This window comes from Engystomops pustulosus, chromosome 4 (genome assembly GCF_040894005.1).
Source record: "Engystomops pustulosus chromosome 4, aEngPut4.maternal, whole genome shotgun sequence".
In the NCBI taxonomy this organism is placed as follows: Eukaryota; Metazoa; Chordata; class Amphibia; order Anura; family Leptodactylidae; genus Engystomops; species Engystomops pustulosus.
The window spans coordinates 226918281-226945557 of NC_092414.1; the positions used below are offsets into that span (position 1 = coordinate 226918281).

The 27277-nt window shown below is 43.5% G+C and overlaps 1 protein-coding gene across 1 annotated transcript in view; it reads right to left on the reverse strand.

The window, feature by feature from the left end:
* The window catches only part of LOC140128823 (disks large homolog 1-like), a 95987-nt gene that overhangs the window by 48537 nt on the left and 20173 nt on the right, over positions 1-27277 (reverse strand). Inside the window, exon 3 of the mRNA XM_072150526.1 lies at positions 27156-27229. Coding sequence (XP_072006627.1) covers positions 27156-27229 — 74 coding nt within the window. The remainder of the gene's footprint in view (positions 1-27155; positions 27230-27277) is intronic.

Below are 27277 nucleotides of genomic sequence, written 5' to 3' on the forward strand. Positions count from 1 at the left end.
ACCCGACCTACACAGCCATCGCTGTACCTCCACCCAACCTACACCGCCAGAACCAAACCTCCACCCGACCTACACAGCCATCGCCGCACATCCACCCAACATACAACCAACCTACACAGCCAGGGCCAAACTTCCATCCAACCTACACAGCCATCGCCGCACCTCCACCCAACCTACACAGCCATCGCCTCATCTCCACCCAAGCTACACAGCCAGAAAAGAACCTTCAGCAGGCCTACACGCCATCACGGCACCTCCACCGACCTGCAAAGCCATCATGGCACCTCCACCCGACCTACACAGCCAGCGCCACACCTCCACCCGACCTACACAGCCATCACAGCACCACCACCCGACCTACACAGCCATCACGGCACCTCCACCCGACCTACACAGCCATCACGACACCTCCACCCGACCTACACAGCCATCACGGCACCTCCACCCGACCTACACAGCCATCACGGCACCTCCACCCGACCTACACAGCCATCACGACACCTCCACCCGACCTACACAGCCATCACGGCACCTCCACCCGACCTACACAGCCATCACGGCACCTCCACCCGACCTACACAGCCATCACGGCACCTCCACCCGACCTACACAGCCATCACGGCACCTCCACCCGACCTACACAGCCATCACGGCACCTCCACCCGACCTACACAGCCAGCACGCCACCTCCACCCGACCTACACAGCAAGCACGGCACCTCCACCCGACCTACACAGCCAGCACGGCACCTCCACCCGACCTACACAGCCAGCACGGCACCTCCACCCGACCTACACAGCCAGCACGGCACCTCCACCCGACCTACACAGCCAGCACGGCACCTCCACCCGACCTACACAGCCAGCACCGCACCTCCACCCGACCTGCACAGCCAGCACGGCACCTCCACCCGACCTACACAGCCAGCACCGCACCTCCACCCGACCTGCACAGCCAGCACCAATAATCCACCTGACCCACACAACGCCAAACTCCACTTTACAGTGACCTCATAACAATCCTAACGAGTCAAAGCTCACCCTTTACTTGTGCTACCCAGCAAACACTGATCCTATAAACAACCAACCCAGCTGACGATGACCCTATAACAGAGCTGCTCAGTCCACACTAACCTTATAACCCAATAGCCAAAGATGATCCCATAAGAGTAAGGGCTCATTTACAAAAAAGTATGTCAGCCGGCCAGGTGTATCGGGTGTATAGATATGAGGACAGTATACAGGTATATAGTGATCGGGTGTATAGATATGGGGACAGTATACAGGTATATAGTGATCAGGTGTATAGATATGGGGACAGTATACAGGTATATAGTGATCAGGTGTATAGATATGGGGACAGTATACAGGTATATAGTGATCAGGTGTATAGATATGGGGACAGTATACAGGTATATAGTGATCGGGTGTATAGATATGGGGACAGTATACAGGTGTATAGTGATCGGGTGTATAGATTTGGGGACAGTATACAGGTGTATAGTGATCAGGTGTATAGATATGGGGACGGTATACAGGTATATAGTGATCAGGTGCATAGATATGGGGACAGTATACAGGTATATAGTGATCAGGTGTATAGATATGGGGACAGTATACAGGTATATAGTGATCAGGTGTATAGATATGGGGACAGTATACAGGTATATAGTGATCAGGTGTATAGATATGGGGACAGTATACTGGTATATAGTGATCAGGTGTATAGATATGGGGACAGTATACAGGTATATAGTGATCAGGTGTATAGATATGGGGACAGTATACAGGTATATAGTGATCGGGTGTATAGATATGAGGACAGTATACAGGTATATAGTGATCGGGTGTATAGATAAGGAGACAGTATACAGGTATATAGTGATCAGGTGTATAGATATGGGGACAGTATACAGGTATATAGTGATCAGGTGCATAGATATGGGGACAGTATACAGGTATATAGTGATCAGGTGTATAGATATGGGGACAGTATACAGGTATATAGTGATCAGGTGTATAGATATGGGGACAGTATACAGGTATATAGTGATCAGGTGTATAGATATGGGGACAGTATACTGGTATATAGTGATCAGGTGTATAGTGATCGGGTGTATAGATATGGGGACAGTATACAGGTATATAGTGATCGGGTGTATAGATATGGGGACAGTATACAGGTATATAGTGATCGGGTGTATAGTGATCAGGTGTATAGATATGGGGACAGTATACAGGTATACAGTGATCAGGTGTATAGATATGGGGACAGTATACAGGTATACAGTGATCAGGTGTATAGATATGGGGACAGTATACAGGTATACAGTGATCAGGTGTATAGATATGGGGACAGTATACAGGTATACAGTGATCAGGTGTATAGATATGGGGACAGTATACAGGTATATAGTGATCAGGTGTATAGATATGGGGACAGTATACTGGTATATAGTGATCAGGTGTATAGATATGGGGACGGTATACAGATATATAGTGATCAGGTGTATAGATATGGGGACGGTATACAGGTATATAGTGATCAGGTGTATAGATATGGGGACAGTATACAGGTGTATAGTGATCGGGTGTATAGATATGGGGACAGTATACAGGTATATAGTGATCAGGTGTATAGATATGAGGACAGTACACAGGTATATAGTGATCAGGTGTATAGATATGGGGACAGTATACAGGTATATAGTGATCAGGTGTATAGATATGGGGACAGCATACTGGTATATAGTGATCAGGTGTATAGTGATCGGGTGTATAGATATGGGGACAGTATACAGGTATATAGTGATCGGGTGTATAGATATGGGGACAGTATACAGGTATATAGTGATCAGGTGTATAGATATGGGGACAGTATACAGGTATATAGTGATCAGGTGTATAGTGATCAGGTGTATAGATATGGGGACAGTATACAGGTATATAGTGATCAGGTGTATAGATAAGGGGACAGTATACAGGTATATAGTGATCAGGTGCATAGATATGGGGACGGTATACAGGTATATAGTGATCAGGTGTATAGATATGGGGACAGTATACAGGTATATAGTGATCAGGTGTATAGATATGGGGATAGTATACAGGTATATAGTGATCAGGTGTATAGATATGGGGACAGTATACAGGTATATAGTGATCGGGTGTATAGATATGGGGACAGTATACAGGTATATAGTGATCAGGTGTATAGATATGGGGACAGTATACAGGTATATAGTGATCAGGTGTATAGATATGGGGACAGTATACAGGTATATAGTGATCGGGTGTATAGATATGGGGACAGTATACAGGTATATAGTGATCAGGTACATAGATATGGGGACAGTATACAGGTATATAGTGATCAGGTGTATAGATATGGGGACAGTATACAGGTGTATAGTGATCAGGTGTATAGATATGGGGACAGTATACAGGTATATAGTGATCAGGTGTATAGATATGGGGACAGTATACAGGTGTATAGTGATCGGGTGTATAGATATGGGGACAGTATACAGGTATATAGTGATCAGGTGTATAGATATGGGGACAGTATACAGGTATATAGTGATCAGGTGTATAGATATGGGGACGGTATACAGGTATATAGTGATCAGGTGTATAGATATGGGGACAGTATACAGGTATATAGTGATCAGGTGTATAGATATGGGGACAGTATACAGGTATATAGTGATCAGGTGTATAGATATGGAGACAGTATACTGGTATATAGTAATCAGGTGTATAGATATGGGGACAGTATACAGGTATACAGTGATCAGGTGTATAGATATGGGGACAGTATACAGGTATACAGTGATCAGGTGTATAGATAGAAGGACAGTATACAGGTATATAGTGATCAGGTGTATAGATATGGGGATGGTATACAGGTATATAGTGATCAGGTGTATAGATATGAGGACAGTATACAGGTTTATAGTGATCAGGTGTATAGATATGGGGACGGTATACAGATATATAGTGATCAGGTGTATAGATATGGGGACGGTATACAGGTATATAGTGATCAGGTGTATAGATATGGGGACAGTATACAGGTATATAGTGATCAGGTGTATAGATATGAGGACAGTAAACAGGTTTATAGTGATCAGGTGTATAGATATGGGGACGGTATACAGATATATAGTGATCAGGTGTATAGATATGGGGACGGTATACAGGTATATAGTGATCAGGTGTATAGATATGGGGACAGTATACAGGTGTATAGTGATCGGGTGTATAGATATGGGGACAGTATACAGGTATATAGTGATCAGGTGTATAGATATGAGGACAGTACACAGGTATATAGTGATCAGGTGTATAGATATGGGGACAGTATACAGGTATATAGTGATCAGGTGTATAGATATGGGGACAGTATACAGGTATATAGTGATCAGGTGTATAGATATGATGACAGTATACAGGTATATAGTGATCAGGTGTATAGATATGGGGACAGAATACAGGTATATAGTGATCAGGTGTATAGATATGGGGACAGTATACAGGTGTATAGTGATCAGGTGTATAGATATGGGGACAGTATACAGGTATATAGTGATCAGGTGTATAGATATGGGGACAGTATACAGGTATATAGTGATCAGGTGTATAGATATGGGGACAGAATACAGGTATATAGTGATCGGGTGTATAGATATGGGGACAGTATACAGGTATATAGTGATCAGGTGTATAGATATGAGGACAGTACACAGGTATATAGTGATCAGGTGTATAGATATGGGGACAGTATACAGGTATATAGTGATCAGGTTTATAGATATGGGGACAGTATACAGGTATATAGTGATCAGGTGTATAGATATGGGGACAGTATACAGGTATATAGTGATCAGGTGTATAGATATGGGGACGGTATACAGGTATATAGTGATCAGGTGTATAGATATGGGGACGGTATACAGGTATATAGTGATCAGGTGTATAGATATGGGGACAGTATATAGGTATATAGTGATCGGGTGTATAGATATGGGTACAGTATACAGGTATATAGTGATCAGGTGTTTAGATAAGGGGACAGTATACAGGTATATAGTGATCAGGTGTATAGATATGGGGACAGTATACAGGTGTATAGTGATCAGGTGTATAGATATGGGGACAGTATACAGGTACATAGTGATCAGGTGTATAGATATGGGGACAGTATACAGGTATATAGTGATCAGGTGTATAGATATGGGGACAGTATACAGGTATATAGTGATCAGGTGTATAGATATGGGGACAGTATACAGGTATATAGTGATCAGGTGTATAGATATGGGGACGGTATACAGGTATATAGTGATCAGGTGTATAGATATAGGGACAGTATACAGGTATATAGTGATCGGGTGTACAGATATGGGGACAGTATACAGGTATATAGTGATCGGGTGTATAGATATGGGGACAGTATACAGGTATATAGTGATCAGGTGTATAGATATGGGGACAGTATACAGGTATATAGTGATCAGGTGTATAGATATGGGGACAGTATACAGGTATATAGTGATCAGGTGTATAGATATGGGGACAGTATACAGGTATATAGTGATCAGGTGTATAGATATGGGGACAGTATACAGGTATATAGTGATCAGGTGTATAGATATGGGGACAGTACACAGGTATATAGTGATCAGGTGTATAGATATGGGGACAGTATATAGGTATATAGTGATCAGGTGTTTAGATATGGGGACAGTATACAGGTATATAGTGATCAGGTGTATAGATATGGGGACAGTATACAGGTATATAGTGATCGGGTGTATAGATATGGGTACAGTATACAGGTATATAGTGATCAGGTGTTTAGATATGGGGACAGTATACAGGTATATAGTGATCAGGTGTATAGATATGGGGACAGTACACAGGTGTATAGTGATCAGGTGTATAGATATGAGGACAGTATACAGGTATATAGTGATCGGGTGTATAGATATGGGGACAGTATACAGGTATATAGTGATCAGGTGTATAGATATGGGGACAGTACACAGGTGTATAGTGATCAGGTGTATAGATATGGGGACAGTACACAGGTATATAGTGATCAGGTGTATAGATATGGGGACAGTATACAGGTATATAGTGATCAGGTGTATAGATATGGGGACAGTATACAGGTGTATTGTGATCAGGTGTATAGATATGGGGACAGTATACAGGTATATAGTGATCAGGTGTATAGATATGGGGACAGTATACAGGTATATAGTGATAAGGTGTATAGATATGGGGACAGTATACAGGTATATAGTGATCAGGTGTATAGATATGGGGACAGTATACAGGTATATAGTGATCAGGTGTATAGATATGGGGACAGTATACAGGTATATAGTGATCAGGTGTATAGATATGGGGACAGTATACAGGTATATAGTGATAAGGTGTATAGATATGGGGACAGTATACAGGTATATAGTGATCAGGTGTATAGATATGGGGACAGTATACAGGTATATAGTGATCAGGTGTATAGATATGGGGACAGTATACAGGTATATAGTGATCAGGTGTATAGATATGGGGACAGTATACAGGTATATAGTGATCAGGTGTATAGATATGGGGACAGTATACAGGTATATAGTGATCAGGTGTATAGATATGGGGACAGTATACAGGTATATAGTGATCAGGTGTATAGATATGGGGACAGTATACAGGTATATAGTGATCGGGTGTATAGATATGGGGACAGTATACAGGTATATAGTGATCAGGTGTATAGATATGGGGACAGTATACAGGTATATAGTGATCAGGTGTATAGTGATCAGGTGTATAGATATGGGGACAGTATACAGGTATAGTGATCAGGTTTATAGATATGGGGACAGTATACAGGTATATAGTGATCGGGTGTATAGATATGGGGACAGTATACAGGTATATAGTGATCGGGTGTATAGATATGGGGACGGTATACAGGTATATAGTGATCAGGTGTATAGTGATCAGGTGTATAGATATGGGGCCAGTATACAGGTATAGTGATCAGGTTTATAGATATGGGGACAGTATACAGGTATATAGTGATCGGGTGTATAGATATGGGGACAGTATACAGGTATATAGTGATCGGGTGTATAGATATGGGGACGGTATACAGGTATATAGTGATCAGGTGTATAGATATGGGGACAGTATACAGGTGTATAGTGATCAGGTGTATAGATATGGGGACAGTATACAGGTATATAGTGATCAGGTGTATAGATATGGGGACGGTATACAGGTATATAGTGATCAGGTGTATAGATATGGGGACAGTATACAGGTGTATAGTGATCAGGTGTATAGATATGGGGACAGTATACAGGTATATAGTGATCAGGTGTATAGATATGGGGACAGTATACAGGTATATAGTGATCGGGTGTATAGATATGGGGACAGTATACAAGTATATAGTGATCAGGTGTATAGATATGGGGACGGTATACAGGTATATAGTGATCAGGTGTATAGATATGGGGACAGTATACAGGTATATAGTGATCAGGTGTATAGATATGGGGACAGTATACAGGTACATAGTGATCAGGTGTATAGATATGGGTACAGTATACAGGTACATAGTGATCAGGTGTATAGATATGGGGACAGTATACAGGTATATAGTGATCAGGTGTATAGATATGGGGACAGTATACAGGTATATAGTGATCAGGTGTATAGATATGAGGACAGTACACAGGTATATAGTGATCAGCTGTATAGATATGGGGACAGTATACAGGTATATAGTGATCAGGTGTATAGATATGGGGACAGTATACAGGTATATAGTGATCAGGTGTATAGATATGATGACAGTATACAGGTATATAGTGATCAGGTGTATAGATATGGGGACAGAATACAGGTATATAGTGATCGGGTGTATAGATATGGGGACAGTATACAGGTGTATAGTGATCAGGTGTATAGATATGGGGACAGTATACAGGTATATAGTGATCAGGTGTATAGATATGGGGACAGTATACAGGTATATAGTGATCAGGTGTATAGATATGATGACGGTATACAGGTATATAGTGATCAGGTGTATAGATATGGGGACAGTATACAGGTATATAGTGATCAGGTGTATAGATATGGGGACAGTATACAGGTACATAGTGACCAGGTGTATAGATATGGGGACAGTATACAGGTATATAGTGATCAGGTGTATAGATATGAGGACGGTATACAGGTATATAGTGATCAGGTATATAGATATGGGGACGGTATACAGGTGTATAGTGATCAGGTGTATAGATATGGGGACAGTATACAGGTATATAGTGATCAGGTGTATAGATATGGGGACAGTATACAGGTATATAGTGATCAGGTGTATAGATATGGGGACAGTATACAGGTATATAGTGATCAGGTGTATAGATATGGGGACAGTATACAGGTATATAGTGATCAGGTGTATAGATATGGGGACAGTATACAGGTATATAGTGATCAGGTGTATAGATATGGGGACAGTATACAGGTATATAGTGATCAGGTGTATAGATATGAGGACAGTATACAGGTATATAGTGATCGGGTGTATAGATATGGGGACAGTATACAGGTATATAGTGAACAGCTGTATAGATATGGGGACAGTATACAGGTATATAGTGATCAGGTGTATAGATATGAGGACAGTATACAGGTATATAGTGATCAGGTGTATAGATATGAGGACAGTATACAGGTATATAGTGATCGGGTGTATAGATATGGGGACAGTATACAGTTATATAGTGGAGGATACAGGAATAGAGAGGGGTAGTATATACATGTACATAGGACTACACAGAGCTCTGGTACAGTATAGAGGAGGATACAGGTATGTATGGGGTAGTATATACATATGACTACACAGAGCTCCGGTACAGTATAGAATAGCATACAGGTATATAGTGATCAGGTGTATAGATATGGGGACAGTATACAGGTATATAGTGATCAGGTGTATAGATATGGGGACAGTATACAGGTATATAGTGATCAGGTGTATAGATATGGGGACAGTATACAGGTATATAGTGATCAGGTGTATAGATATGGGGACAGTATACAGGTATATAGTGATCAGGTGTATAGATATGGGGACAGTATACAGGTGTATAGATATGGGGACAGTATACAGGTATATAGTGATCGGGTGTATAGATATGGGGACAGTATACAGGTGTATAGTGATCAGGTGTATAGATATGGGGACAGTATACAGGTATATAGTGATCAGGTGTATAGATATGGGGACAGTATACAGGTATATAGTGATCAGGTGTATAGATATGGGGACAGTATACGGGTATATAGTGATCAGGTGTATAGATATGGGGACAGTATACAGGTATATAGTGATCAGGTGTATAGATATGGGGACAGTATATAGGTATATAGTGATCAGGTGTATAGATATGGGGACAGTATACAGGTATATAGTGATCAGGTGTATAGATATGGGGACAGTATACATGTATATAGTGATCAGGTGTATAGATATGATGACAGTATACAGGTATATAGTGATCAGGTGTATAGATATGATGACGGTATACAGGTATATAGTGATCAGGTGTATAGATATGGGGACAGTATACAGGTATATAGTGATCAGGTGTATAGATATGATGACAGTATACAGGTATATAGTGATCAGGTGTATAGATATGATGACGGTATACAGGTATATAGTGATCAGGTGTATAGATATGGGGACAGTATACAGGTATATAGTGATCAGGTGTATAGATATGGGGACATTATACAGGTACATAGTGATCAGGTGTATAGATATGGGGACAGTATACAGGTATATAGTGATCAGGTGTATAGATATGGGGACAGTATACAGGTGTATTGTGATCAGGTGTATAGATATGAGGACAGTATACAGGTATACAGTGATCAGGTGTATAGATATGGGGACAGTATACAGGTATATAGTGATCAGGTGTATAGATATGGGGACGGTATACAGGTATATAGTGATCAGGTGCATAGATATGGGGACAGTATACAGGTATATAGTGATCAGGTGCATAGATATGGGGACAGTATACAGGTATACAGTGATCAGGTGTATAGATATGGGGACAGTATACAGGTATATAGTGATCAGGTGTATAGATATGGGGACGGTATACAGGTATATAGTGATCAGGTGTATAGATATGGGGACAGTATACAGGTATATAGTGATCAGGTGTATAGATATGGGGACAGTATACATGTATATAGTGATCAGGTGTATAGATATGGGGACGGTATACAGGTATATAGTGATCAGGTGTATAGATATGGGGACAGTATACATGTATATAGTGATCAGGTGTATAGATATGGGGACAGTATACAGGTATATAGTGATCGGGTGTATAGATATGGGGACGGTATACAGGTATATAGTGATCAGGTGTATAGATATGGGGACAGTATACAGGTATATAGTGATCAGGTGTATAGATATGGGGACAGTATACAGGTATATAGTGATCAGGTGTATAGATATGAGGACAGTATACAGGTATATAGTGATCAGGTGTATAGATATGAGGACAGTACACAGGTATATAGTGATCAGGTGTATAGATATGGGGACAGTATACAGGTATATGGTGATCAGGTGTATATATATGGGGACAGTATACAGGTGTATAGATATGGGGACAGTATACAGGTATATAGTGATCAGGTGTATAGATATGGGGACAGTATACAGGTATATAGTGATCAGGTGTATAGATATGGGGACAGTATACAGGTATATAGTGATCGGGTGTATAGATATGGGGACAGTATACAGGTATATAGTGATCAGGTGTATAGATATGGGGACAGTATACAGGTATATAGTGATCAGGTGTATAGATATGGGGACAGTATACAGGTATATAGTGATCAGGTGTATAGATATGGGGACAGTATACAGGTATATAGTGATCAGGTGTATAGATATGAGGACGGTATACAGGTATATAGTGATCAGGTGTATAGATATGGGGACAGTATAGAGGTATATAGTGATCAGGTGTATAGATATGGGGACAGTATACAGGTATATAGTGATCAGGTGTATAGATATAGGGACAGTATACAGGTATATAGTGATCAGGTGTATAGATATGGGGACAGTATACAGGTATATAGTGATCAGGTGTATAGATATGGGGACAGTATACAGGTATATAGTGATCAGGTGTATAGATATGAGGACGGTATACAGGTATATAGTGATCAGGTGTATAGATATGGGGACAGTATAGAGGTATATAGTGATCAGGTGTATAGATATGGGGACAGTATACAGGTGTATAGTGATCAGGTGTATAGATATGGGGACAGTATACAGGTATATAGTGATCAGGTGTATAGATATGGGGACAGTATACAGGTGTATAGTGATCGGGTGTATAGATATGGGGACAGTATACAGGTATATAGTGATCAGGTGTATAGATATGGGGACAGTATACAGGTATATAGTGATCAGGTGTATAGATATGGGGACAGTATACAGGTGTATAGTGATCGGGTGTATAGATATGGGGACAGTATACAGGTATATAGTGATCAGGTGTATAGATATGGGGACAGTATACAGGTATATAGTGATCAGGTGTATAGATATGAGGACAGTATACAGGTATATAGTGATCAGGTGTATAGATATGGGGACAGTATACAGGTATATAGTGATCAGGTGTATAGATATGGGGACAGTATACAGGTATATAGTGAACAGGTGTATAGATATGGGGACAGTATACAGGTATATAGTGATCAGGTGTATAGATATGAGGACAGTATACAGGTATATAGTGATCAGGTGTATAGATATGAGGACAGTATACAGGTATATAGTGATCGGGTGTATAGATATGGGGACAGTATACAGTTATATAGTGGAGGATACAGGAATAGAGAGGGGTAGTATATACATGTACATAGGACTACACAGAGCTCTGGTACAGTATAGAGGAGCATACAGGTATATATGGGGTAGTATATACATGCACATAGCACTACACAGAGCTCTGGTACAGTATAGAGTAGCATACAGGTATATATGGGGTAGTATATACATAGGACTACACAGAGCTCCAGTACAGTATAGAGGAGCATACAGGTATATATGGGGTAGTATATACATGTACATAGGACTACACAGAGCACCAGTACAGTATAGAGGAGGATACAGGTATATATGGGGTAGTATATACATATGACTACACAGAGCACCAGTACAGTATAGAGGAGGATACAGATATATATGGGGTAGTATATACATGCACATAGCATTACACAGAGCTCCGGTACAGTATAGAGGAGGATACAGGTATATATGGGGTAGTATATACATGCACATAGCATTACACAGAGCTCCAGTACAGTATAGAGGAGGATACAGGTATATATGGGGTAGTATATACATGTACATAGGACTACACAGAGCTCTGGTACAGTATAGAGGAGGATACAGATATATATGGGATAGTATATACATGTACATAGGACTACACAGAGCACCGGTACAGTATAGAGGAGGATACAGGTATATATGGGGTAGTATATGCATGTACATAGGACTACACAGAGCTCCGGTACAGTATAGAGGAGGATACAGGTATATATGGGGTAGTATATACATGTACATAGGACTACACAGAGCTCCGGGACAGTATAGAGGAGGATATAGGTATAAATGGGGTAGTATATACATGTACATAGGACTACACAGAGCTCCGGTACAGTATAGAGGAGGATACAGGTATATAAGGGGTAGTATATACATGCACATAGCACTACACAGAGCACCAGTACAGTATAGAGGAGGATACAGGTATATATGGGGTAGTATATACATGTACATAGGACTACACAGAGCTCTGGTACAGTATAGAGTAGCATACAGGTATATATGGGGTAGTATATACATAGGACTACACAGAGCTCCAGTACAGTATAGAGGAGCATACAGGTATATATGGGGTAGTATATACATGTACATAGGACTACACAGAGCACCAGTACAGTATAGAGGAGGATACAGGTATGTATGGGGTAGTATATACATGCACATAGCACTACACCGAGCTCTGGTACAGTATAGAGGAGGATACAGGTATATATGGGGTAGTATATATATAGGACTACACAGAGCTCCGGTACAGTATAGAGGAGGATACAGGTATATATGGGGTAGTATATACATGCACATAGCACTACACCGAGCTCTGGTACAGTATAGAGGAGGATACAGGTATATATGGGGTAGTATATATATAGGACTACACAGAGCTCCGGTACAGTATAGAGGAGGATACAGGTATATATGGGGTAGTATATACATGCACATAGCACTACACAGAGCTCCGGTACAGTATAGAGGAGGATACAGGTATATATGGGGTAGTATATACATATGACTACACAGAGCTCCAGTACAGTATAGAGGAGGATACAGGTATATATGGGGTAGTATATACATGTACATAGGACTACACAGAGCTCTGGTACAGTATAGAGGAGGATACAGGTATATATGGGGTAGTATATACATATTACTACACAGAGCTCCGGGACAGTATAGAGGAGGATACAGGTATATATGGGGTAGTATATACATATTACTACACAGAGCTCCGGGACAGTATAGAGGAGGATACAGGTATATATGGGGTAGTATATACATGCACATAGCACTACACAGAGCTCCGGTACAGTATAGAGGAGGATACAGGTATATATGGGATAGTATATACATGTACATAGGACTACACAGAGCTCCGGGACAGTATAGAGGAGGATACAGGTATATATGGGGTAGTATATACATGCACATAGCACTACACCGAGCTCTGGTACAGTATAGAGGAGGATACAGGTATATATGGGGTAGTATATACATATGACTACACAGAGCTCGAGTACAGTATAGAGGAGGATACAGGTATATATGGGGTAGTATATACATATTACTACACAGAGCTCCGGGACAGTATAGAGGAGGATATAGGTATATATGGGGTAGTATATACATGTACATAGGACTACACAGAGCTCTGGTACAGTATAGAGGAGGATACAGGTATATATGGGGTAGTATATACATATGACTACACAGAGCTCTGGTACAGTATAGAGGAGCATACAGGTATATATGGGGTAGTATATACATGTACATAGGACTACACAGAGCTCTGGTACAGTATAGAGGAGCATACAGGTATATATGGGGTAGTATATACATGTACATAGGACTACACAGAGCTCTGGTACAGTATAGAGGAGCATACAGGTATATATGGAGTAGTATATACATGTACATAGGACTACACAGAGCTCCGGTACAGTATAGAGGAGGATACAGGTATATATGGGGTAGTATATACATAGGACTACACAGAGCTCCGGTACAGTATAGAGGAGCATACAGGTATATATGGGGTAGTATATACATAGGACTACACAGAGCTCTGGTACAGTATAGAGGAGCATACAGGTATATATGGAGTAGTATATACATGTACATAGGACTACACAGAGCTCCGGTACAGTATAGAGGAGGATACAGGTATATATGGGGTAGTATATACATGTACATAGCACTACACAGAGCTCCGGTACAGTATAGAGGAGGATACAGGTATATATGGGGTAGTATATACATATGACTACACAGAGCTCCGGTACAGTATAGAGGAGCATACAGGTATATATGGGGTAGTATATACATAGGACTACACAGAGCTCCAGTACAGTATAGAGGAGCATACAGGTATATATGGGGTAGTATATACATGTACATAGGACTACACAGAGCACCAGTACAGTATAGAGGAGGATACAGGTATATATGGGGTAGTATATATATAGGACTACACAGAGCTCCGGTACAGTATAGAGGTGGATACAGGTATATATGGGGTAGTATATACATAGGACTACACAGAGCTCTGGTACAGTATAGAGGAGGATACAGGTATATATGGGGTAGTATATACATGCACATAGCACTACACAGAGCTCCGGTACAGTATAGAGGAGGATACAGGTATATATGGGGTAGTATATACATGTACATAGGACTACACAGAGCTCCGGTACAGTATAGAGGAGGATACAGGTATATATGGGGTAGTATATACATGTACATAGGACTACACAGAGCTCTGGTACAGTATAGAGGAGCATACAGGTATATATGGGGTAGTATATACATGTACATAGGACTACACAGAGCTCTGGTACAGTATAGAGGAGGATACAGGTATATATGGGGTAGTATATACATGCACATAGCACTACACAGAGCTCCGGTACAGTATAGAGGAGGATACAGGTATATATGGGGTAGTATATACATGCACATAGCACTACACAGAGCTCCAGTACAGCATAGAGGAGGATACAGGTATATATGGGGTAGTATATACATGCACATAGCACTACACAGAGCTCCGGTACAGTATAGAGGAGGATACAGGTATATATGGGGTAGTATATACATGCACATAGCACTACACAGAGCTCCAGTACAGCATAGAGGAGGATACAGGTATATATGGGGTAGTATATACATGCACATAGCACTACACAGAGCTCCGGTACAGTATAGAGGAGGATACAGGTATATATGGGGTAGTATATACATATGACTACACAGAGCTCCGGTACAGTATAGAGGAGCATACAGGTATATATGGGGTAGTATATACATGTACATAGGACTACACAGAGCTCTGGTACAGTATAGAGGAGGATACAGGTATATATGGGGTAGTATATACATGTACATAGGACTACACAGAGCTCCGGTACAGTATAGAGGAGGATACAGGTATATATGGGGTAGTATATACATGTACATAGGACTACACAGAGCTCTGGTACAGTATAGAGGAGCATACAGGTATATATGGGGTAGTATATACATATGACTACACAGAGCTCCAGTACAGTATAGAGGAGGATACAGGTATATATGGGGTAGTATATACATGTACATAGCACTACACAGAGCTCCGGTACAGTATAGAGGAGCATACAGGTATATATGGGGTAGTATATACATAGGACTACACAGAGCTCCGGTACAGTATAGAGGAGCATACAGGTATATATGGGGTAGTATATACATAGGACTACACAGAGCTCCAGTACAGTATAGAGGAGCATACAGGTATATATGGGGTAGTATATACATAGGACTACACAGAGCTCTGGTACAGTATAGAGGAGGATACAGGTATATATGGGGTAGTATATACATGTACATAGGACTACACAGAGCTCCGGTACAGTATAGAGGAGGATACACGTATATATGGGGTAGTATATACATGTACATAGGACTACACAGAGCTCTGGTACAGTATAGAGGAGCATACAGGTATATATGGGGTAGTATATACATAGGACTACACAGAGCTCCAGTACAGTATAGAGGAGCATACAGGTATATATGGGGTAGTATATACATAGGACTACACAGAGCTCCAGTACAGTATAGAGGAGGATACAGGTATATATGGGGTAGTATATACATATTACTACACAGAGCTCTGGTACAGTATAGAGGAGCATACAGGTATATATGGGGTAGTATATACATGTACATAGGACTACACAGAGCTCCGGTACAGTATAGAGGAGGATACAGGTATATATGGGGTAGTATATACATGCACATAGCACTACACAGAGCTCCAGTACAGTATAGAGGAGGATACAGGTATATATGGAGTAGTATATACATGTACATAGGACTACACAGAGCTCCGGTACAGTATAGAGGAGGATACAGGTATATATGGGGTAGTATATACATGCACATAGCACTACACAGAGCTCCGGTACAGTATAGAGGAGGATACAGGTATATATGGGGTAGTATATACATGCACATAGCACTACACAGAGCTCCGGTACAGTATAGAGGAGGATACAGGTATATATGGGGTAGTATATACATGTACATAGGACTACACAGAGCTCTGGTACAGTATAGAGGAGCATACAGGTATATATGGGGTAGTATATACTTGTACATAGGACTACACAGAGCTCTGGTACAGTATAGAGGAGCATACAGGTATATATGGGGTAGTATATACATATGACTACACAGAGCTCTGGTACAGTATAGAGGAGCATACAGGTATATATGGGGTAGTATATACATGTACATAGGACTACACAGAGCTCCGGTACAGTATAGAGGAGGATACAGGTATATATGGGGTAGTATATACATGCACATAGCACTACACCGAGCTCTGGTACAGTATAGAGGAGGATACAGGTATATATGGGGTAGTATATACATAGGACTACACAGAGCTCTGGTACAGTATAGAGGAGGATACAGGTATATATGGGGTAGTATATACATGCACATAGCACTACACAGAGCTCCGGTACAGTATAGAGGAGCATACAGGTATATATGGGGTAGTATATACATATGACTACACAGAGCTCCGGTACAGTATAGAGGAGCATACAGGTATATATGGGGTAGTATATACATAGGACTACACAGAGCTCCAGTACAGTATAGAGGAGCATACAGGTATATATGGGGTAGTATATACATATTACTACACAGAGCTCTGGTACAGTATAGAGGAGCATACAGGTATATATGGGGTAGTATATACATGTACATAGGACTACACAGAGCTCCGGTACAGTATAGAGGTGGATACAGGTATATATGGGGTAGTATATACATATGACTACACCGAGCTCTGGTACAGTATAGAGGAGCATACAGGTATATATGGGGTAGTATATACATGTACATAGGACTACACAGAGCTCCGGTACAGTATAGAGGAGGATACAGGTATATATGGGGTAGTATATACATGCACATAGCACTACACAGAGCACCAGTACAGTATAGAGGAGGATACAGGTATGTATGGGGTAGTATATACATGTACATAGGACTACACAGAGCTCCGGTACAGTATAGAGGAGGATACAGGTATATATGGAGTAGTATATACATGTACATAGGACTATACAGAGCTCCGGGACAGTATAGAGGAAGATACAGGTATATATGGGGTAGTATATACATGCACATAGCACTACACAGAGCTCCGGGACAGTATAGAGGAGGATATAGGTATATATGGGGTAGTATATACATGTACATAGGACTACACAGAGCTCCGGGACAGTATAGAGGAGGATACAGGTATATATGGGGTAGTATATACATGCACATAGCACTACACAGAGCTCCGGTACAGTATAGAGGAGGATACAGATATATATGGGGTAGTGTATACATGTACTTGGACTACACAGAGCTTCGGTACAGTATAGAGGAGGATACAGGTATATATGGGATAGTATATACATGTACATAGGACTACACAGAGCTCCGGGACAGTATAGAGGAGGATACAGGTATATATGGGGTAGTATATACATGCACATAGCACTACACCGAGCTCTGGTACAGTATAGAGGAGGATACAGGTATATATGGGGTAGTATATACATAGGACTACACAGAGCTCTGGTACAGTATAGAGGAGGATACAGGTATATATGGGGTAGTATATACATGCACATAGCACTACACAGAGCTCTGGTACAGTATAGAGGAGGATACAGGTATATATGGGGTAGTATATACATATGACTACACAGAGCTCCGGTACAGTATAGAGGAGGATACAGGTATATATGGGGTAGTATATACATGTACATAGGACTACACAGAGCTCTGGTACAGTATAGAGGAGGATACAGGTATGTATGGGGTAGTATATACATAGGACTACACAGAGCTCTGGTACAGTATAGAGGAGGATACAGGTATATATGGGGTAGTATATACATGCACATAGCACTACACAGAGCTCTGGTACAGTATAGAGGAGGATACAGGTATATATGGGGTAGTATATACATAGGACTACACAGAGCTCTGGTACAGTATAGAGGAGGATACAGGTATATATGGGGTAGTATATACATGCACATAGCACTACACAGAGCTCTGGTACAGTATAGAGGAGGATACAGGTATATATGGGGTAGTATATACATGCACATAGCACTACACAGAGCTCTGGTACAGTATAGAGGAGGATACAGGTATATATGGGGTAGTATATACATATGACTACACAGAGCTCCGGTACAGTATAGAGGAGGATACAGGTATATATGGGGTAGTATATACATGTACATAGGACTACACAGAGCTCTGGTACAGTATAGAGGAGGATACAGGTATATATGGGGTAGTATATACATGCACATAGCACTACACAGAGCTCTGGTACAGTATAGAGGAGGATACAGGTATATATGGGGTAGTATATACATGTACATAGCACTACACAGAGCTTCGGTACAGTATAGAGGAGGATACAGGTATATATGGGGTAGTATATACATGTACATAGGACTACACAGAGCTCTGGTACAGTATAGAGGAGGATACAGGTATGTATGGGGTAGTATATACATGTACATAGGACTACACAGAGCTCTGGTACAGTATAGAGGAGGATACAGGTATATATGGGGTAGTATATACATGTACATAGGACTACACAGAGCTCCGGGACAGTATAGAGGAGGATACAGGTATATATGGGGTAGTATATACATGCACATAGCACTACACCGAGCTCTGGTACAGTATAGAGGAGGATACAGGTATATATGGGGTAGTATATACATAGGACTACACAGAGCTCCGGTACAGTATAGAGGAGGATACAGGTATATATGGGGTAGTATATACATGTACATAGGACTACACCGAGCTCTGGTACAGTATAGAGGAGGATACAGGTATGTATGGGGTAGTATATACATGCACATAGCACTACACAGAGCACCAGTACAGTATAGAGGAGGATACAGGTATGTATGGGGTAGTATATACATGCACATAGCACTACACAGAGCTCTGGGCCTTCAGCACCTCGGCCAGCGGCCTGCCTTGTGGCTGCACATGTTGTGTCCTCTATCTGGGCTCCTTCATGTGAGGGGCTTCTTCTCTGTATGTACAGTATGCCCCCCCCCCCTATAGGTGCTGAGGCTGTAGGGTGTCCTGTGGTGTAGCGCCCCCTCTTGTCATCACTATCTGCCTCCCTCTCCATATACATACATCCATACATGTCACAGGCGGGGGTCACTGGGGTCTTACCTTAGTGGTGACAATACACAGACAATCCATGGTCCCCTCCGCTGCTTAACCACATCCAAAATCACTGCAGGAGCACCCCTCCCTCCCCCCACACCAGGCCTCCTGTCCGTCCGTCCGTCTGGTGTGGGAGGATAGAGAGAGGGGCAGGGAAAACAGGGTGAGGACGGGGAAAGACAGAGGGACAGAGAGAGGAGAGACAGAGGGTCTGCGAGAGAGGAAGAAAGCAGCCTGCAGCCTTCTGCGGGAAAGAGGGAGGAGGGCAGAGGGAGGAGAGACAGCTGAACAGAGACAGAGCCAAGGGGGTGGAGAGAGAGACCCACGCGAGGCTGCTCTTACTCACCAAGACACTGTGACTAAGAGACAGAGAGGAGACAGAACCAGAGAGGAGAGAGAAGAGACAGAACCAGAGGGGACAGAGAAGAGACAGAACCAGAGAGGAGAGAGAAGAGACAGAACCAGAGAGGAGAGAGTAGACACAGAACCAGAGGGGAGAGAGAAGAGACAGAACCAGAGACAGAACCAGAGAGGAGAGAGAAGAGACAGAACCAGAGAGACAGAGAGGAGAGAGAAGAGACAGAACCAGAGGAGACAGAGAAGAGACAGAACCAGAGGGGACAGAGAAGAGACAGAGCCAGAGGGCACAGAGAAGAGAGAGAACCAGAGGGGACAGAGAAGAGAGAGAACCAGAGGGGACAGAGAAGAGAGAGAACCAGAGGGGACAGAGAAGAGAGAGAACCAGAGGGGACAGAGAAGAGACAGAACCAGAGTGGACAGAGATGAGACAGAACCAGAGGGGACAGAGAAGAGACAGAATCAGAGAGGAGAGAAAAGAGACAGAACCAGAGAGGAGAGAGAAGAGACAGAACCAGAGAGGAGAGAGAAGAGACAGAACCAGAGAGGAGAGAGAAGAGACAGAACCAGAGAGGAGAGAGAAGAGACAGAACCAGAGCGGAGAGAGAAGAGACAGAACCAGAGCGGAGAGAGAAGAGACAGAACCAGAGCGGAGAGAGAAGAGACAGAACCAGAGCGGAGAGAGAAGAGACAGAACCAGAGAGGAGAGAGAAGAGACAGAACCAGAGAGGAGAGAGAAGAGACAGAACCATAGCGGAGAGAGAAGAGACAGAACCATAGCGGAGAGAGAAGAGACAGAACCAGAGAGGAGAGAAAAGAGACAGAACCAGAGCGGAGAGAAAAGAGACAGAACCAGAGCGGAGAGAGAAGAGACAGAACCAGAGCGGAGAGAGAAGAGACAGAACCAGAGGGGACAGAGAAAAGACAGAACCAGAGGGGACAGAGAAGAGACAGAACCAGAGGGGACAGAGAAGAGACATACCGCATACCGAGAAGAGACAGAACCAGAGAAAAGAGAGAGAAGAGACAGAACCAGAGAGGAGAGAGAGAAGAGACAGTACCAGAGAGGAGAGAGAGTGGACAGGGAAGAGACAGAACCAGAGAAACAGAGTGGACAGAGAAGAGACAGAACCAGAGGGGGCAGAGAAGAGACAGAACCAGAGAGGAGAGAGAGAAGAGACAGAACCAGAGAGGAGAGAGAGTGGACAGGGAAGAGACAGAACCAGAGAAACAGAGTGGACAGAGAAGAGACAGAACCAGAGGGGACAGAGAAGAGACAGAACCAGAGGGGACAGAGAAGAGACAGAACCAGAGCGGACAGAGAAGAGACATACCGCATACCGAGAAGAGACAGAAACAGAGAAGAGAGAGAGAAGAGACAGAACCAGAGAAGAGAGAGAGAAGAGACAGAACCAGAGAGGAGAGAGAGAAGAGACAGAACCAGAGAGGAGAGAGAGAAGAGACAGAACCAGAGAGGAGAGAGAGAAGAGATAGAACCAGAGAGGAGAGAGAGAAGAGACAGAACCAGAGAGGAGAGAGAGAAGAGACAGAACCAGAGAGGAGAGAGAGAAGAGACAGAACCAGAGAGGAGAGAGAGAAGAGACAGAACCAGAGAGGAGAGAGAGAAGAGACAGAACCAGAGAGGAGAGAGAGAAGAGACAGAACCAGAGGGGACAGAGAAGAGACAGAACCAGAGGGGACAGAGAAGAGACAGAACCAGAGGGGACAGAGAAGAGAGAGAACCAGAGTGGACAGGGAAGAGACAGAACCAGAGTGGACAGGGAAGAGACAGAACCAGAGAAACAGAGTGGACAGAGAAGAGACAGAACCAGAGGGGACAGAGAAGAGACAGAACCAGAGGGGACAGAGAAGAGACAGAACCAGAGGGGACAGAGGAGAGAGAAGAGACAGGACCAGAGGGGGGACAGAGGAGAGAGAAGAGACAGAACCAGACAGGGCAGAGAGGACAGAGATGAGACAGAACCAGACGGGACAGAGAGGACAGAGATGAGACAGAACCAGAAGGGAAAGAGAAGAGACAGAACCAGAAGGGAAAGAGAAGAGACAGAACCAGAAGGGAAAGAGAAGAGACAGAACCAGAGGGGACAGAGAAGAGACAGAACCAGAGGGGACAGAGAAGAGACAGAACCAGAGGGGACAGGGAAGAGACAGAACCAGAGGGGACAGAGGAGAGAGAAGAAACAGGACCAGAGGGGACACAGAGGAGAGAGAAGAGACAGAAGCAGAGGGGACACAGAGGAGAGAGAAGAGACAGAACCAGACGGGACATAGAGGAGAGAGAAGAGACAGAACCAGACGGGACAGAGAGGACAGAGATGAGACAGAACCAGAAGGGAAAGAGAAGAGACAGAACCAGACGGGACAGAGGGGGCAGAGAAGAAACAGAACCAGAGGGGACAGAGAAGAGGCAGAACCAGAGAAAAAGATGAGAGAGAAGAGACAGAACTAGAGGGGACAGAAAAGAAACATAACCAGAGGGGAAAGAGAGGAGACAGAACCAGAGGGGACAGAGAAGAGACAGAACCAGAGGGGACAGAGAAGAGACAGAACCAGAGGGGACAGAGAAGAGACAGAACCAGAGGGGACAGAGAAGAGACAGAACCAGAGGGGACAGAGAAGAGACAGAACCAGAGGGGACAGAGAAGAGACAGAACCAGAGGGGACAGAGAAGAGACAGAACCAGAGGGGACAGAGAAGAGACAGAACCGGAGCGGACAGAGGGGAGAGAGGAGAGAGAAGAAACAGAACCACAGGAGACATAGAAGAGACATAACCAGAGGGGAAGGAGAGTAGATAGAAGAGACAGAACCAGATGGGACAGAGAAGAGACAGAACCAGAGGGTTATACGTGGAGCGTATAATCTCATACACATTTGTGAAGGTGATGAATGGAAGACCACCTTCAATACTCGTGATGGTCTTCATGCCATTTAGACTCTGTAATGACCCAGCAGTGTTCTAGGAGTTTTTCAATGACATTTTCAGAGACTTGCTTTATACCTGTGTCGTGGTCCATCTAGACAATGATCTGGTGTTCTTCACGGACCTTGAGTCGCATCCGGCCCATGTACGGCAAGTTCCCAGTTACCCAAGGGCCAATGGCTTATATGCAAAGCTCGAGAAGTGCAAATTCCACCAAAAGAGTCTTCCTTTCCTCGGATACATCATCTCTGACAAGGAACAACAGATGGATGGGCTTCCCCAATTACTGCCGGCAATTCATACCGCATTTCTCCTCTCTTGTGTCTCCCACTGTGGCACGGACAAAAAAGAACGCCGATCCTGCTAGAGGTTGATGCTTCCTCGGTAGAAGCTAGAGCCGTTCTCACCCAGAAAGGGCCCAAGTGCCGAACCCTCACTTGTGGTTTCTTCTCCAAAATCTCAGCTGCAGAGAATAACTACTCCATAGGAGATCAGGAACTTCTGGCCATAAAGCTTGCCTTGCCTTAGAGGAGCTCGTCATTCGGTCTGTATCCATACAGACCACAAGAACCTCCTATATGTGTAGACTGCTCAGCATCTCAACCCAAGGCAGGCTCGCTGGTCTCTCTTCTTCTCTAGTTTACACTTCTTGAATCATTTTCTTCCAGCAGAGAACTCTGATTGCCCTCTCTCGTGCCTAAGACGTAGTTGGGGAAGAACCAGCTCTGCGACATATTCCTCCTTAACGACTTGTAGCTCCTGTGGATTTACGTCAGCTCCTCATCTTGCCAGCCTGTTCTACCTTCACATCTCCCGGCTTTACGGACTTCCTCAGCATATCGTTTCAGACCGAGAAGTGCAGTTGGTTTCCAAGTCCTAGCGTTCTTTGTGCAGCCAACTACAATTTAAGCTGGACTTCTACTGGGCTTATCATCTGCAGTCTAATGGGCAAATGGAGAGGGTCAACCAGACTTTGGGCTGCTACCTACGGGACTTTGTCTCCGCTCGACAAGACAATTGGTCTAACCTCTAATCTTGGGTGTGATTCTCATACAATTCTCTGGACTCTGATTCTGCCGGGGCCTCCCCCTTCTGTATTGTCTATGGACGACATCCACGCCCACCTCTCCCTCTGTCTGTCCCTTCTGATGTTCCTGCGGTGGAAGAATTGGTTCAAGATCTCAAATCCATCTGGAGCAAATGCGTCAATATCTACTTTGGGCTTCCACCCGCACTGAAACCAAGGCCGACAAGAAACCCAGGTCTCCTCCAGTCTTCTCCCCGGATGATAAAGTGTGGCTGTTTTCTAGGTACGTGCGGCTGAAGATTCCCAGATACAAGCTTGGTTCTTGTTTCTTTTTTCGTCCATTTGAGGTGCTAAAGCGGATTAACCCTATGGCATATAAGCTTCTTCTTCCAACCACCATGCGCATCCCGTACTCCTTCCATGTCTCTCTTCTGAAGCCAGTTATCCAGAACCTCTTCTCCCGGCAACTGCCTTCTCCTGCTCCTCAGGCTGATTCCACCGATGTCTTTGAGGTAAAGGAGCTCCTGGATATGAAGACGGTTAGAGGGAAGAGGTTCTTCCTTATCGACTGGAAGGGGTTCGGGCCAGAAGAAAGCTCCTGGGAGCCCAAAGAAAACATCCGGTGTTCCCTGGAGATTTCTCCAGAGCAAGAAGAGGGGGAGGCCAAAGAGGAGGATAACTGTCACAGGTGCTCCTGCGACCCATGTCCTGATTGGATAGCTACGGCAGCCTGACTCACCTCACCGTGCTCCAGCAATATCTCCCGCGGTCCAGCTTCCTGCAAACCCCGCCAGATATTTGTGCTCTATGCCTCTGAGAAAGCTGTACCTTACTGCCTGCTTCTTTTCCGTTGTGACTTCCTGCTACCTTCCTGACTCTGATCCTTTGCCACCTGTCCTGACCTTCTGCTACATCCCCGACCCTGATCCTGTGCTGCCTGTCCATGACTCAGTCTCTGCCTTACGATTCTGCGCCTCGCCTTGGCCACCACCGTGAGCAAAGTCAAGCCTGGTGGTATCCTGACGCAGCAAGTTCAACCCACTTTTGAGCGGTATCTGTTGAAAACCGAGTGTCACTTAGACTCCCAGATGTCAGCTTCAGTGGGTCCACTACCCCTGAATCCTGACAGCGTACAGGACTCTGCTCTATGACTACAGAGATGAAGAAATGACACCAGGGGCAGGCTCATCTGTGGGTTGGAGACAGCGAACAGGACTCTGCTCTATGACTACAGAGATGAAGAAATGACACCAGGGGCAGGCTCATCTGTGGGTGGTAGACAGTGGACAGGACTCTGCTCTATGACTACAGAGATGAGGACCCGGCACAGGTTAATCTGTGGGAGGTAGACAGAAGACAGGACTACGACTGTTCTATGACTACAGGCATGAGAACATGGCACCAGGCACAGGTTCATCCATGGGAGGTAGATGGTGGCCAGGACTCTGCTCTATGGCTAAAGAGATGAGGGCAAGGCACAAGGGAAAAGCTCATCTGTGGAAGGTAGATAGTGGACAGGACTCTGCTCTAGGACTACCGAGATGAGGACACAGATGAACACAAATCAGTCATACATTTGCAACATGAGAAATGTAAAAGAAACTAGACACTCCAGGTCACATCCTTCTGATGTGCCAAACTGTCTCCTCCGCATTTCAGGAGGTTTCTGGGACATTAGCCGGAAGATTTAGTTTCCCCAGCCGGCCTGCAATATCATCATAGTATTATAGTATATAAGGCTGGAAAAGGACCCATCAAGTCCAACCTTTAAAGGAAACCTACCACTACGGAGCTCCCTATTAAGGTAGATCCAGTGGTAGGTGCATCTAATGTATGTAAGGATAGTTCTTTTTAGCCCCTATATTCTTTGATCCTCCTACCAGATAGCTTCAGCATGCAGCTATGAAACTGGAGTTCTGCGCATGCGCAGAACGCAGGCCGGCGGCTGCAGAATCTCGGCTCCGAAGCCTGAGCTACTGCGCATCCGCAGAACTCCAGTTTTCGCGGACTAGTGCTATTATGCTGCAAATATGTGCAAACCTGACATCTTCATGGAACAATAGCAGTACTAGGTTGTTTGGCAGGGACAAATGGTATTTTTCTCGTACCTCTTTCAGCCCCTGGGTCCATAGGGTTTGAGAGTGTGAGCACAACCAGATGCCGTGGTAAAGATCTATCATAGGGATATTGCATTTGGGGCACAATGTCATCTGCTGGGGAGCCGCCGGATGGAGGGGGGATGTTGAAACCAATAATTGTTCTATGAATAAATCTGAAGTGGATATCCCCCCATTTTTCCAAAACCATGGCTTCTCTGATCTTGCCCCAACCATCTTAAATCTGGGGGAAAGGTCTTCTGCTTCAAGGATCGACTCCCATTTTGAAAATAAGGCCTTATCTGGTTGTCCTGTTAGGCCATTACATAATTTGGGGTATAAGGAAGGTATGGAGTATACCGCCATTGGAGATACTCCAATACTTTCCCTAAATATTCTGCCACACTCACATGATCCAGAAAAAGGTCAAATTTGCGTCCTATAATTTGACCAATTAAGCCCGAGGTGAAAATCTGGGATCTACTCACTCTATCACTGAAGACTCTGTGCAAGGACACCAGCGGGTTATAGGTAAGCATCATCTCGTAATATTCCTGGATATCTGCACAAGGGAAAAACAAGGGCAAAGTCAAATTAAATATCAGCCCCC